Source organism: Phyllobates terribilis, unplaced genomic scaffold, assembly GCF_046119375.1.
Source record: "Phyllobates terribilis strain yellow unplaced genomic scaffold, ASM4611937v1 Scaffold_7__3_contigs__length_470593459, whole genome shotgun sequence".
NCBI classification, from domain to species: Eukaryota; Metazoa; Chordata; class Amphibia; order Anura; family Dendrobatidae; genus Phyllobates; species Phyllobates terribilis.
In genome coordinates, this window is record NW_027362767.1 from 239,633,764 (window position 1) to 239,647,922 (window position 14,159).

Here is a 14,159-nt window from a genome sequence, read left to right on the forward strand (position 1 = left end):
GACCCCCAACGATCAGGAAGTTAACTTCCAAACTTGAGAATACACCTTTAAGTTTGTTCCAAGCCGCCTTACGATCTGAGCAATATTAAGACGGTTGTTTTTGCATTGCAGAAAATGATGAAGGACAACAACCTTGTGCGACACTTGGATGCTTGTGAGACAATGGGCAATGCCACTGCCATCTGCTCGGACAAAACGGGAACTCTGACCACCAACCGGATGACAGTTGTGCAGTCTTACATTGGAGACGTCCATCATAAAGAGAAGCCAGATCCCAGCAGCCTCAATTCCAAAACCTTAGACCTGCTCGTCAATGCCATTGCCATTAATTGTGCCTACACCACCAAGATACTAGTAAGCTCCTCGCCGTCACAGAAGTATCAAATGATTTAAAAGAATATAAAACGAAATAAACTGTACTGTGACCCTAAGAGACCCCCAAATATTCTGCTTCTCTTGTCCCCTCCCACCTATCACACTTTCCATCATCTACATAATCCCAGAACCTCTGACTGAAATGCTCTGTGATTGGCTGAAAGCGGATGATGTAGTATCTGTGTGTCTAAGCAGTGTACAGTCACAGTATGATGGCAGCCATCATTATGGGTAGTTAATTCCTTCACTACATTACCCTAGACCCCCAGGGATGTTACTGTTAATCCCTTCACTCCCCTGAACCACCAGGGATGTTACTGTTAATCCTAAAACTACCCAGGAAAACCAGAAATGTTATTATCAATCCTATCACTGCCCTAGACCACCAGGCATGTTTCTGTTAATCCCTTCACTCAACCTGGACCACCAGGGATGTTATTAACAATACTATCACTACCCTGGGCCACCAGAAATGCTATTATCAATCCTATCACCACCAGGGATGGACCACCAGGGATGTTATCAATAATACCATCGCTACCCTAGACCCCCAGGGATGTTACTGTTAATCCCTTCACTCCCTTGGACCACCAGGGATGTTACTGTTAATCCTAAAACTACCCAGGACAACCAGAAATGTTATTATCAATCCTATCACTACCCTGGACCACCAAAAATAATATCAAGAATCCCATCACTGCCTTAGACCACCAGGGATGTTATTGTTAATTCTTTCACTCCCCTGACAACCAGGGATGTTATTGTCAATCCTAAAACTACCCAAGACCACCAGAAATGTTATTATCAATCCTATCACTGCCCTAGACCACCAGGCATGTTACTGTTAATCCCTTCACTCCCCTGAACCACCAGGGATGTTACTGTTAATCTAAAAACTACCCAGGACCACCAGAAATGTTATTATTAATCCTATCACTATCCTGGACCACCAGGGATGTTACTGTTAATCCTAAAACTACCCAGGACCACCAGAAATGTTATTATCAATCCTATCACTATCCTGGATCACCAGGGATGTTATCAATAATACCATCGCTACCCTAGACCACCAGGGATGTAACTGTTAATCCCTTTACTCCCATGGACCACCAGGGATGTTATTGTCAATACTATCACTATCCTGGACCACCAAAGATATTATCAAGAATCCCATCACTGCCCTTGACCACCAGGGATGTTATTGTTAATCCTTTCACTCCCCTGGACAACCAGGGATGTTATCGTCAATCCTAAAACTACCCAGGACCACCAGAAATGTTATTATGTTATTATCAATCCTATCACTGCCCTAGACCACCAGGCATGTTACTGTTAATCCCTTCACTCCCCTGGACCACCAGAAATGTTATTATCAATCCTATCACTGCCCTAGACCACCAGGCATGTTACTGTTAATCCCTTCACTACCCAGGACCACCAGAAATGTTATTATCAATCCTATCACTGCCCTAGACCACCAGGCATGTTACTGTTAATCCCTTCACTCCCCTGGACCACCAGGGATGTTGTTATTAACAATACTATCTCTACCCTGGGCCACCAGAAATGCTATTATCAATCCTATCACCACCAGGGATGGACCACCAGGGATGTTATCAATAATACCATCGCTACTCTAGACCACCAGGGATGTTACCGTTAAGCCCTTCACTCCCCTGGTTCACCAGGGATTTCATTATTATTGTCATAACTACCCTAGACCACCAGGGATGTTACTGCTGTTCACATCCCATCACCATCAGCTAGCTAAAGTGTATGGAGGGCTTAAAAGGAAGCAAGAGTATGGAAAATGGTCTATCTGAAATAGTAGGGTAACTGCCAACTTCAGTCTATGCAGGACATCAAGCCTTAGTAATACTGGCCTTGTTGACACTTCTTAACAATACAAAAGTGTCTGCCTTCTTCTCAAAAACAGTGCCACACCTGTCCGCAGGATGTGTTTGGTATTGCAGCTTCATCTGATTCACTTCAGTGGTCGGGTGCTGCACAGTTTCCAGAAGAACGCTTTCCTAAATTGTACGTTTCGTCTGTAAATTCCAGGATTAGCATTAGGTGACAATAGATTTTCATCCTCCATGTCTCTTTTCCTTCTTCAAGCCTCCAGAAAAAGATGGAGCGCTTCCCCAGCAAGTAGGCAATAAAACTGAGTGCGCCCTGCTTGGGTTTGTTCTGGATATGCAACGGGACTACCAGCTGGTGCGAGACCAGATTCCTGAGGAGACGCTCTATAAAGTCTACACCTTCAACTCTGTTCGTAAGTCTATGAGCACCGTGGTGTGCCTGCCTAATGGAGGATTCAGACTGTACAGCAAGGGAGCCTCGGAGATCATCCTGAAGAAGTGAGTACTCCCCGACATAAGTGGCTAAAATCAGATTATGGGTTAGGGCTCTTTATCTTCATTGATCTCAAGATTGGGCAGAACTTCCTCCAAAGTCAACATGTTATCATGGGAGGTTCCATTGTCAGCTCATCCTTGTGGACTTTCATGGTGGTCAAGATTGGCCAAAATGGACGATCCTTTAAACCGACCTTTCAGAAGAAACTCAAAAATGTGACTATTCGTGGTGTATGTAAAGCTAACAAACCTGATGCTCCTCTTATTCTGGAGCCTCATTCCCTGCCTAAAGGGTCAAAAAGGACCTACTATTTAAATCAGGTTTTATGTTAAATGTATTTTTGGGCAGTATTTTATTTTCCATATCCCAATTTCTATTAAAAATAAAAAACAGAAATCTTGCAATTCTCACACCAACACCTGGGGCTTTTTTAGACTCTAACGTCAGCACATGTACACTAGCAGCAATGAACAGACCCCGACCCTCTTCTTTGTATTGAAGCATCTAATGAGCATGTGCAAATGTCATAGAAAAAGAAGGGGGAGCTGTGACATCACGTATTGTGTTTGGTGGATCCTGTGTCATCAGCTCGGTATAGAGGCGTTACCTCTCATTGTAATCCTGTCTCTGCTGATAAGGAAACTGCTGTAAACTTTTCCTGAAAAGACAGGAAGTAAGAGTCTAAAACAGCCGAAAGGCCAAAAAGACAGGAAATAAGAGTCTAAAACAGCCGAAAGGCCAGTGTAAAAATTGCAAGATTACTATTTTTTTTTATAAAGTTTGAAAGAAAATAGACATTCCAAACAAATGTAAAAAATAAATACACAAAACACAAAAACCTGATTTAATCAATATCTGATTCGTGGCTAACGTTTCTCCTTGTGCAAAGTGACATACAGACCCTGGCATGCCAATGTAAGGAGGCTTATGGGCATGCCAATGTAAGGAGGCTTATGGGCATGCCAGGGTTTGTATGTTACTCTCCACAAGGAGAAGCGTTAACCCTTAGACATCAGTCCAGAGCCTCTCACCCAGCCAAATCAAATCTCATACTTTGCACTGATGAGGAGCAATACCCTGAAACACTGTGTCAGTAAATTGAGATTCTGATTTGGCTTTTATCCCAAGTCATATTGCACGACTCGTTAAAGGGTCATTAAGGACTTGTAGGATTGCTGCTTTCAACAGGTGGCGCTATAGAGTTCTAGTCCTCTTCCTCTCTGAAGAGGAAATTTGCATACTTCTTATTTTGGAACTGTAGGTTTTGTGAATGCTGCCATATGCAGGGCTGGAGCATTTCTAACCTCTTAGATGCTGATGTCAATCGTACTAGTGGCATTTAAGGGGTTGAAAATGGGGAAGGTGTCTTTTCTGATGACCATCAACTTCCCCCACAACGTGGTGCCAATGGCAATGCCATGGTAGCAGAGGGGGCTAACTATGGCCCCCATGTCTGCCATGTTTTTAGTAGTACACCCAGGAAGCCTGAGGCTGGGCTTCACAGGAGATCGGTAACTTTACAATAACCCAGTATCACAGTTTTCCAGATTCAAGTTCCCCAGGGGAGGGACCAATAGAAAAAAAAAAGTAAAACAAAGCAGAAAAATAGGTTTTAAAAATAATAAAATATAAATGTTCATATCACCCTTTTTTTCCCCCAGACCATAAATATAATCTAAAAAATGAAATAACAAAATAACATAAAATTAATAAAATATTATAATATTTATACAATACGTCAAATGGCACAAAAAAAGTAAAAATAAAATTGCTATTTTTTTTGGTCATTTTGCCTCCACAAAAAAATGGGAAAAAAAAAAAAGACCCAAAAGTTGTATGGAGCCCAAAATGGTATCAATAAAAACTTCAGCTCATACTGTAAAGAAAAAAAAAAAACAAGAAATGAAAAATAATAAAAAAAAAACTGTTACAGCTCTTGGGAAGCGAAGAGGAAAAATCGAAAGCAAATAAAGGTCTACTGGGAATATGTCACCCAAAGGCACGGATAACCCTGGTCATATGTGTATGTTGTGCTATGACAATAGCTTATAACCTAGAAATAGTGACACCGATACATCTACGACTTTCCATCCATCAGTGGTATCAGGACCTTGTACATGTGGTGTCTGGCTTACACAATTGAAGTTTTTTCAGCCCCCGAGGATCAAACAGTAGGAAATCACCGATGTGCCAGTGGATTATCGTAGTCAGTCACATACCATATGCTTCTTAGTAAACTAAGTCCCATTTCTTAGTCTATGCTCCGGCACACCCGGATGGTTATGTTTCCTACTTCTGAGAACCGTGGTGAAGGCTTAATTAAAGACAGCGGGGCACGCGAGCTGTACAATGTGTCACAATGCCGAGCAAGAAACATCCGCCTCAACGCATTGTGAACACTGATCTGCATTAATAGGGGGAATCTTCTGCGGACTAAGGCAGATCAGGCGATAACAGGCATTAATATGGCCGGGATTAGTTACACAACAGATGCCGGTCATAAGGATCTCAGTCACCGGCCAAGGAATGAACATGATCTGGTGGTACTTATATCATAAATTATTGTGCTCACAGCTTATAGTTTAATGGGCATGCATGTGCTCCTACCGTCCGGCTACATGACCCCACTGCATTGCACATGGGACAAATCAGCAAAAAAGTTTGTCTTAGTTTATAAAATGTGATTACCCGGTGTAAATGCCGCTGTTCTCCTGAATCCGGCGATGTTTTTCTTTTTTTCCTGCGCCTCTCCGTTACTGAGATATGGCCTTCTCTTCCCTGTACATAAATTGTATTTTTTTCAAGGGGGCGTGGTCCTCAACTTTCCATGTGGGAGTTTTCTTGAAGACCACTCCCACTTGGAAAACAAGACTAGATTTATATAAGGAGAAGAGGGGACCATATCTCAGGAAGGGAGAGGCGCAGGAATAAAAGAAAAACATCGCCGGATTCAGGAGAACAGCGGCATTTGCACCAGGTTAAAAAATATCCTTTATTTCTAATATTAGACAATCTCTTGATTAAAAAACCCTAAAAAAGGGAAAAATATTCTGTGTGGGATACATCGTAATTATAAGAGCCCGAGTCCACCTGCTGATTCTATTATCCTCTCTATGGTCTGACTCTGAATACATACCTATAATTTGTGGGGGAAGCCCTGCGGCAAGTGTTCTATTCCCCTGCAGCACCCCCTCAGGAGTAGTGAAGCATTACACAGCTTATACTTTGTACTCCAGTGTGAAAGATGCAGTTTGCAGCCGCTCTCTTCTTTGGCTAACAGATGGTCTTGACTATGGGTTCTCCACTATTATCTCAGAAATCTTAAAGAGGCGTTTCCTTGTTTTGGAAAAAAATAACAACTGTGCTTTACTCCCCCTCCCTGTCTCCGGCACTGAGTCTCCGCCGTGGGTCCCAGTGTCTATTATCGAGTTCGGTAGCTCGGCTCGAGTTGACAGCACGAGCTGCTGAGCTCACTGATTGGCTGCACCGCTGTCTACATGACATCAGCACTGTGGACAATAGCACACACAAGGAGCAGCGGCAAAGATTTAGAGCTGGACTCCGGGAGGATGAGTAATGCACAGTTTTGTCTTTTAAACAAACAGCAGCTGGGGTCAGGGTTGTTTCAAAACTGTAAAACCCCTTTAAAGGCCGGTTTCACTCGTTCCAACATTCATGATCCAAGTAGAGACTACAATTTCTAGATCTCCTGATCCAAACTCAACAGCCTCATAGTGTTACATAGTACTGCTGGAAACCAGTAGCCGAAGGAGCATGAGCCGGAACAGCAAGAGGTAGTAGAAGTTCTTGGAGTTAGCAAAGGAGTTGTAGGAAACAATCCGTAGATAGGTGAGAACAGTCTGGGTAAGAATGTTCAGGAGCTGGAGACTGGAACTAGGCTAACAGCTAGACACAATCCTCAAGCAATGAGTGAGAAATCCATGCGGCTTTAAGTAGGCCCAAACAGGAAACAAGATGGATCCCACAGGTTCAAAATCTGCCATCTTAGTAAAGGGCAATTGCAGAACACAACAGCAGCCTCCAGTGGTAAGGAGTGGGATTGCAGCACAATTATTAAGGTGAACAATAGCAGCCACTAGTGGTCAAACTATAGAAGGACAACAGGAATTCTGACACATAGGTATATATGAGTCTGTATCAATTTGGGTCAAGAGACCTGCATCTGGTCCGCATCTGTGAGGACTCCAATTATGGAATCGGGGGAGTGGGCGCTCACAGGTCTCCACTGATTTTACATCAGACTTGTATCTAGGCTTTCCGTCAACCAGGACAAAGATTTATTTTGCTGCCGTAGCCTTGTTTCTAAATGTCCTGGCCAGGAGCCCGCACTTATAAACCGCACATATATCAAAATTACTTACTGGTATTAGCAACACGGTAATGTAGTAATGACGTTAACCTCAACATGAGCATTCTAACATTGGCCCTAATTGATTCCACCTCTACATCGCTAGGTGTTCGAATATCCTAAATGGCGCTGGCGACCTCCGCACTTTTCGGCCTCGTGACCGGGATGAGATGGTTAAAAAAGTCATTGAGCCCATGGCCTGCGATGGACTACGCACCATATGTGTCGCCTACCGAGATTTTCAAGGAGTGCCAGAACCAGAATGGGAGAATGAGAATGAGATAGTCGGAGACTTGACTTGTATCTGTGTGGTGGGAATAGAAGACCCTGTCAGGCCTGAGGTGAGTGCTTCACTACAAAGGGATGTACGTAGTACGGCTACATAGGTCGTAGTGCAACAATAAAAATGATACCTGTCTCGTAGTAATCCGATGTGCCAGCGCTGAGAAATCAAGCTTTAATACCACAAGCCAATTTGCCTGGAAGTGCATTGGGGGCGTGTCAGTGCACTCTAAGTATATTAATACACCCCAATGCACACCCAGGCTAATTTGCATGTGGCATCAAAGCTTCATTTCTCAGTGCTGGCACATTAGATTTTTTTTTTTGGAAGGTTCCAGGAAATAAAATGAGTCCTTCTAACCTAACGGAAGAGACGGCAAATCATCTCTTCTAGGAAGCCGCTCTTCCAGAAGGTTTCTTCCCTGCATTGTTTGTGCTACTTGAGATTCAAGGTTTAATGGACGGGTTTTTCACAATACACCGCACGAGTACTGTAACCTGTTAAATATCTGGACAGCAGAAATAATAGTGGTCTACAGGCCGCTAGCTTATAGGAAGAGATGCTAAGCAAGGGCCTTCATTAGGGCGGCGTTTGGTGCCAAGAGAGGTGGTGTGGTGGGGTTTCTGGAAGACCTCTCGTTGGCCTATGAGACTGGTAGTGTTGGCTTGCCAATCATGGGTGTTCTGTTGAGCTGTAGACATTGTGCCTGTGAATAGGCCGGGTAGCGGATCTTCTGACCTACTGGACCAGAAGTGTTGGATAGTAACAGACAAGGTACCAACTAACCATCCCTAATAACTTACATACACAGAAGTGATGACAGGAAGTTCTGCCTGCTATACAATGCACTCCCTCCCCATACTACACAGACTTGTTTTTGGTTGAGTGTCAGAAAGCATAAGATGACAACATAAAACTTCAGGATAAAGGCAACCAAGACAAAAGTGGAAGCTACAAGATTAAAATTGTAAATTGTTGAAGATTCTGAGTTAAACTTGACTATAGTAGGATGTGTGCTCATGAATGACCCCAGATTGGGTCTCTGCCATCATCCTTACCTGGGTGTTAACTCTACAGGTTCCTGAAGCAATCCGTAAATGCCAACGCGCTGGAATCACAGTCCGTATGGTCACTGGGGATAACATCAACACGGCACGCGCCATTGCTGCAAAGTGTGGCATCATACAACCAGGGGAGGACTTTCTGTGCTTGGAAGGGAAGGAGTTCAACAGGCGTATCAGGAACGAGAAGGGGGAGGTTTGTGATCTGTTACTTTCAGGATTAATTTCACATTTTTCATATACACTACAGCACCATAGAAGCTAATATATGCAGGGGGTTTAATGAATGTTTTAGAATATAGAAATGATGATTAAAGGGGACCTGTCACTTGCCATAAATATATAAATTTTTTACCTGTTGTAAACGCCGCTGTTCTCCTGAATCCGGCGATGTTTTTCTTTTGTTCCTGTGCCTCTCCTGTCCTGAGATATGGCCTCCTCTTCCATGTATGTAAAGCTAGTCTTTTCAGCTAAGTGGGCGTGGCTCTCATGAAGACGCCCACAGAGAACAGTTCATGACCACGCCCACTTTGATTACAGGACTAGATTTATACACAGGGAACAAGGGGCCATATCTCAGGAATGGAGAGGGGCAGAAAGAAAAGAAAAACATCGCCGGATTCGGGAAAACGGCGGCATTTACACCAGGTAAACAAAATGGCAAAATTTTAGGCAAACGACAGGTCCCCTTTCAAATATTTTTCAATTAGTTAATTAATAATATATTGTAAATATGTAAATGATCAAATGATATTGGATCCATCTAATGCTTTATTGTTATGCATGATTTGATTCTCTTAGATAGAACAGGAACGCCTGGATAAAATCTGGCCAAAGCTAAGAGTCCTTGCCCGGTCTTCACCGACTGATAAACACACGCTGGTAAAAGGTATTTAGATACAGGTTGTTTTTTTTTCATCTTAAAAACAAAGTTTAAAAGAGATTTTATTTTAAGTATAACTCCCCTTATTCATGTTGCTCACTAGTTTACTTTATTTAGAATAATAGCCATGCAAAAGTTTATCCACAGTGACGTCTAGTGGTAGTATCCAGTATTACAATTATTAACTAAAGGATTTAGAAAACAGATTTTAGTTTTTAATTATTGTAAAAAAAAACATGCAAACCAACAAACAACATGCAAAAAGTCCAAAAATACTTCTAGTTTGAAACTGATGGTTTAGACACAAAATTTAAGAGTGCCAACACCCCATATGATGGTAACATGGATACTGGTATAGGTTGTACTGGTTATTATCGTGGGTAAATTAATGTCGAATATCAGTACATTTACATTGAAGGGGCTAGAAACTAGGTTAGAGATACAGAGACAGGTGAACTTGAAGCCATTAGTGGCAAAGGCAAATTTGCCAATATTGACAGTGCAAAATTTGGGACATTTACACTCTGCCCCATAGGCTGTCAGTGAATGACTCCAAATTGACACTTTGGGACACTACTTTGAAGGACCTATTACATCCACGCATTACACAAAAAAGTCCATTGATTTCAAAAGAAAATGTGTAATACCTTATTTTTCCTGTGGAGGCACTGTAGGGAAACTTAACACTTAGTGAAAGGTTGCAGCGATCGTTCAGGGTTCCAGCAGTAGTACTCAATGTGATCAGCACTAAGAAAAACAGATTGACAAAGGTGGACTGCCAAACTAATGACAAATATCGATGTCTGTGAATTAATTCTGGTATCTCATTTCCAGGGATAATTGATAGCACAATTGGTGAACAACGTCAAGTGGTGGCGGTGACGGGAGATGGCACCAATGATGGCCCGGCTCTTAAAAAAGCAGATGTTGGCTTTGCCATGGTAAATCCATACATATAGTGGGTCTTCTCAGGATGTTATAAATTGATTACAAACACATGGAACGTTAAAGGGGGACAATTTAAAGTTGTTGTTGTTTTTTTTTTTTTTTTTTTACTTAAATGCATGTATCTAGGGCTAAAAATTATTTTTGCACTTGTTTCATTAAAATTTTCTGCAATATAATATATATATATATATATATATATATATATATATATATATATATATATATATATATATATATATATATATAGTGTCTGTTCTGCTAGCTGCAGAATGAGTTAACTGAGACTCCATAAGTGAGCTCATTTTGTCAGTCTTAAAGCAGATTTCATAAAATCTTGTAAAAATTGTGCTCCACTCAGTTGATTTATGACCCCAGTCCACATCAAAGTTAAATGTGCAGGGAAACAAAGAGCTTGTAAAAAACAAACTTTTTACTGAAACCCAATTGTAAAAATTATTTCAACACCAAAATATATGAACGTAAGTAGCGGAATGAAAAATTTCTTAAAGGTGGATAATCCCTTTAATTAAAATGCAAATAATTTCTAATGGACATTAAAGTAAAAAAACAACAACAACAAAAAAAAACATTTAGCAAGAAAAATTAGGAAATAAAAAACAAAGGTCTCTGTGTCTCCCAAGACATTACAAAAATTGCTGGGAGGCATCTTGCTTTTGCAGAAAGCTTCTCCCATTCCTCTGTCTGCAGTCATCAGGCAAAGTAAGCTTGGTCCCTCTTAGTAGGGTTGTTCTCCAGGCAGAAGATCGGGAGCATCAGAAAGATATAAATCCTTTGTTTTTTTTCAGACTGATTGTCTCTGGAACCTCCATATGGACCATAAAGTCATTAAAGTAAAAAAAAAAAAACATTTAACAGAAACAATTAAAAAAAAATTTTTTGGGGCCCCTCACAAAAGATACTAACTTCTTCCCTTAACACAAAATGATATCATTACAGGAAATGGCTGGGGGCAGCTTTGTATTGCAGAAAGCTTCTCCCATGGCTCTGTTTGCAGAGGAGACCAAATTCTGCCCCTTTACATAGGGCTGCACTCCGGCCTAAGATAAGCAGGGTCAGAATCTATATATTTTTAATTTCTATGAGACTGTGTTTCCGTATATGATTCCGTATTACACCCTCCAAAAAAAAAAAAAATATATATATATATATATATATATATATATATATATATATATATATATATATACACACATACACCTTCTTGGTAGAACGGAAAGGCTATGCAGACAGCTTTACTGTAAGAAAGTTGTTAGTTGTGATGAATGAGGCCCGGTACGCGGCTCCTCGGGGGAGGGTTTCATGGCCCATACTGTAGCTGATAGGTTCCCTCCACATTACACATTCTTACTTGGATTTTTCTAGTCCCTCAATCATTTACATTCTGATTTTTGGTGACTTTTCATACGTAGGGTTTGGCCGGCACGGATGTGGCCAAGGAAGCCTCGGATATCATCTTAACGGACGACAACTTCTCCAGCATAGTCAAGGCCGTTATGTGGGGCCGCAACGTGTATGACAGCATTTCCAAATTCCTTCAGTTCCAACTGACTGTCAATGTGGTGGCGGTGATTGTGGCATTTACTGGGGCCTGTATCACTCAGGTTAGTATGTACTGCTTTATAGCGGGCGGGTAAAAACTTGGGCTCTAGCGTCTGAAGACCCCTCTTTATCACGTTGGCGTTATAAGTGGCACATAGGCATTATAAGTGGCACATAGGGACCTTGTTACAGATTGCTTCTGGGCAACGGCCCAACGCACAATGAACATAATTCTAGTATAACCATTCTCGTCTAGCTCCGTGACAGAGCAGTGATTGGCATATCCATATGCGTTGTATGAGTAGCGATAGCCACCACTCACTTCAACATCTTACAAACAATATCATTAGAACAGACATCATGATGTACACAATTATACATCACAAAATGGCCTATCTGACACATAGACCCATGATGGTAGAGCCAAAACATCCAAAAAATATAGAATTTAACACCAAAAGCACAAAAGCCAAAATAGTCAATCAGTAAAAGTAAATATTTCTTTATTAAATCATAATCAAAGTATAAGCAATCATATATAATACATATAACGGACAGGATAATTAATGAAAAAGGACTCAGGTAATCAGGGTGAGGGGTCAACACATAACTATAAGGGAGGAGGGATTAGGTCTACAGAAAGTGCTAGTGCAGAGATTTTTTTTTATAAATATAACACCCTTGTGCGATTCCAGACCAGCAGCCCCAACGCGCGTTTCAAAGCCCCCCAACGCGTGTTGGGGCTGCTGGTCTGGGATCGCGCAAGGGTAAACGTGGGTAACAGTGGTCTTTGTGGATAGATTGCGTGTACTACTGGTGTTTAGACTTTCTTACTATGGTACTATGCAGGACTCTCTGGTGTATATTATATATTGACTGATGGATTATTCTCCTCTGAGTAACACAAGAGTGAAGTATACCAGGACGTGTTATATTTATATAAAACGATCTCTGCACTAGCACTTTCTATAGACCTACTTCCCCCTCCCTTGTAATTATGTGTTGACCCCTCACCCTGGTTACCCGAGTCCTTTTTCATTAATTATCCTGTCTGTTATATGTATTATATATTATCGCCTATTACTTTGATTATGATTTAATAAAGAAATATTTACTTTTACTGATTTACTGTCTTGGCTCCGTGATTTTGGTGTTAAATCCCTTCAACATCTAGGAGGGCCCACCATCATGATGGCAGAACAAAAGTCATGGTGCCCTATTATACCAATTTCCTAGTCATTTACACTAAGTTGCCAACAGTCCCAAAGTTTCCAGGACTGTCCAATTTTTTTGAAAAAATTCCATATGGCTGAAAACGGGCAAAGTTCATCTGAACTCCATCCAAACGTTGGGTCATTCCTAAGGTTGGACTTAAAGGTTATTGCCCCAAAAAAGGATATGGGAAAATAGGGTAGGGGGAGACTTGCTGATCACTGGGGGTCCGACCGCTAGTACATCCAGGGCTCTAGAGAACAGGATGGGGCTGTGGTGTGTATGCTCGGCCTCTGCTCCATTCATTGTCTATGGGACTGCCGAGTACAGCACTCAGCTTATTCCGGCAGTCGCATAGACAATCAATGGAGCAGAGGCTGATGATGTGCACCTCCATTCAGGACGGGGATGTAGAGCCCCGGTCTCAGGATCTGGGGGGTCACCGTGATCGGACCTCCAGCGTTCAGCAAGTTATACACTACGACATGGATAGGCAATAACTTGCCTTTTTGGGAACAGCCGCCATTGGTGAGTATGCACTATATGGAGTCATCCTACCTTATTACATGTGTATATGGTGGAGGTGGGGGCGGGGGCGTATATGTAATTCCTATTTTGGCTCTTCTGTATAACATTTGGTATGGCCATTGTTTCTGATTCCTGATTTATGTATTTGGGAATGCAGAGGCTTCCCGGCGGCAGCAGCTGAACCTTTATCAGATTTTACAATATAAATAATTGCAGCCTTTTGTGCTTTTGTGTTATACGGGGCTGTGAACAGAATACATTTTTTTTAGGGCTGCGTGGGAGAAATGGCCGGGTTCGAAACGTTTTCTTGCTAAAGCAGGACTTCCTAAAATATTCACAGCGCGCTCCCCAGGGACGGCAGCAAGGATGATGAGTTTTGCCAGATGCACATAGATTCGGATTACTATTCTAATCTTATGGAAATAGAGTCCTAGTGTTGTAGTAAATGTTCTAGGTACATTTCCGCAGGGTTATCCTCCAATGCTTCATAATCTGTATTTTGATTATTGTTTGAAAACAAATCTGTGTTTTTGTTTTTTTTTAGAAACAGCACCACCCTTGTTCATAGGTTATATGTGGTAC

The 14,159-nt window shown here is 41.6% G+C and overlaps 1 protein-coding gene across 6 annotated transcripts in view; it reads left to right on the top strand.

Moving 5' to 3' along the window:
- ATP2B3 (ATPase plasma membrane Ca2+ transporting 3) overlaps positions 1-14,159 on the top strand; it is a 303,376-nt gene that overhangs the window by 258,349 nt on the left and 30,868 nt on the right. For all 6 annotated transcript variants that reach the window (XM_073639937.1, XM_073639932.1, XM_073639934.1 and 3 more), the window contains 7 exons: positions 112-354; positions 2,494-2,735; positions 7,209-7,443; positions 8,463-8,642; positions 9,248-9,335; positions 10,164-10,270; positions 11,708-11,899. In XM_073639937.1, coding sequence (XP_073496038.1) covers positions 112-354; positions 2,494-2,735; positions 7,209-7,443; positions 8,463-8,642; positions 9,248-9,335; positions 10,164-10,270; positions 11,708-11,899 — 1,287 coding nt within the window. The remainder of the gene's footprint in view (positions 1-111; positions 355-2,493; positions 2,736-7,208; positions 7,444-8,462; positions 8,643-9,247; positions 9,336-10,163; positions 10,271-11,707; positions 11,900-14,159) is intronic.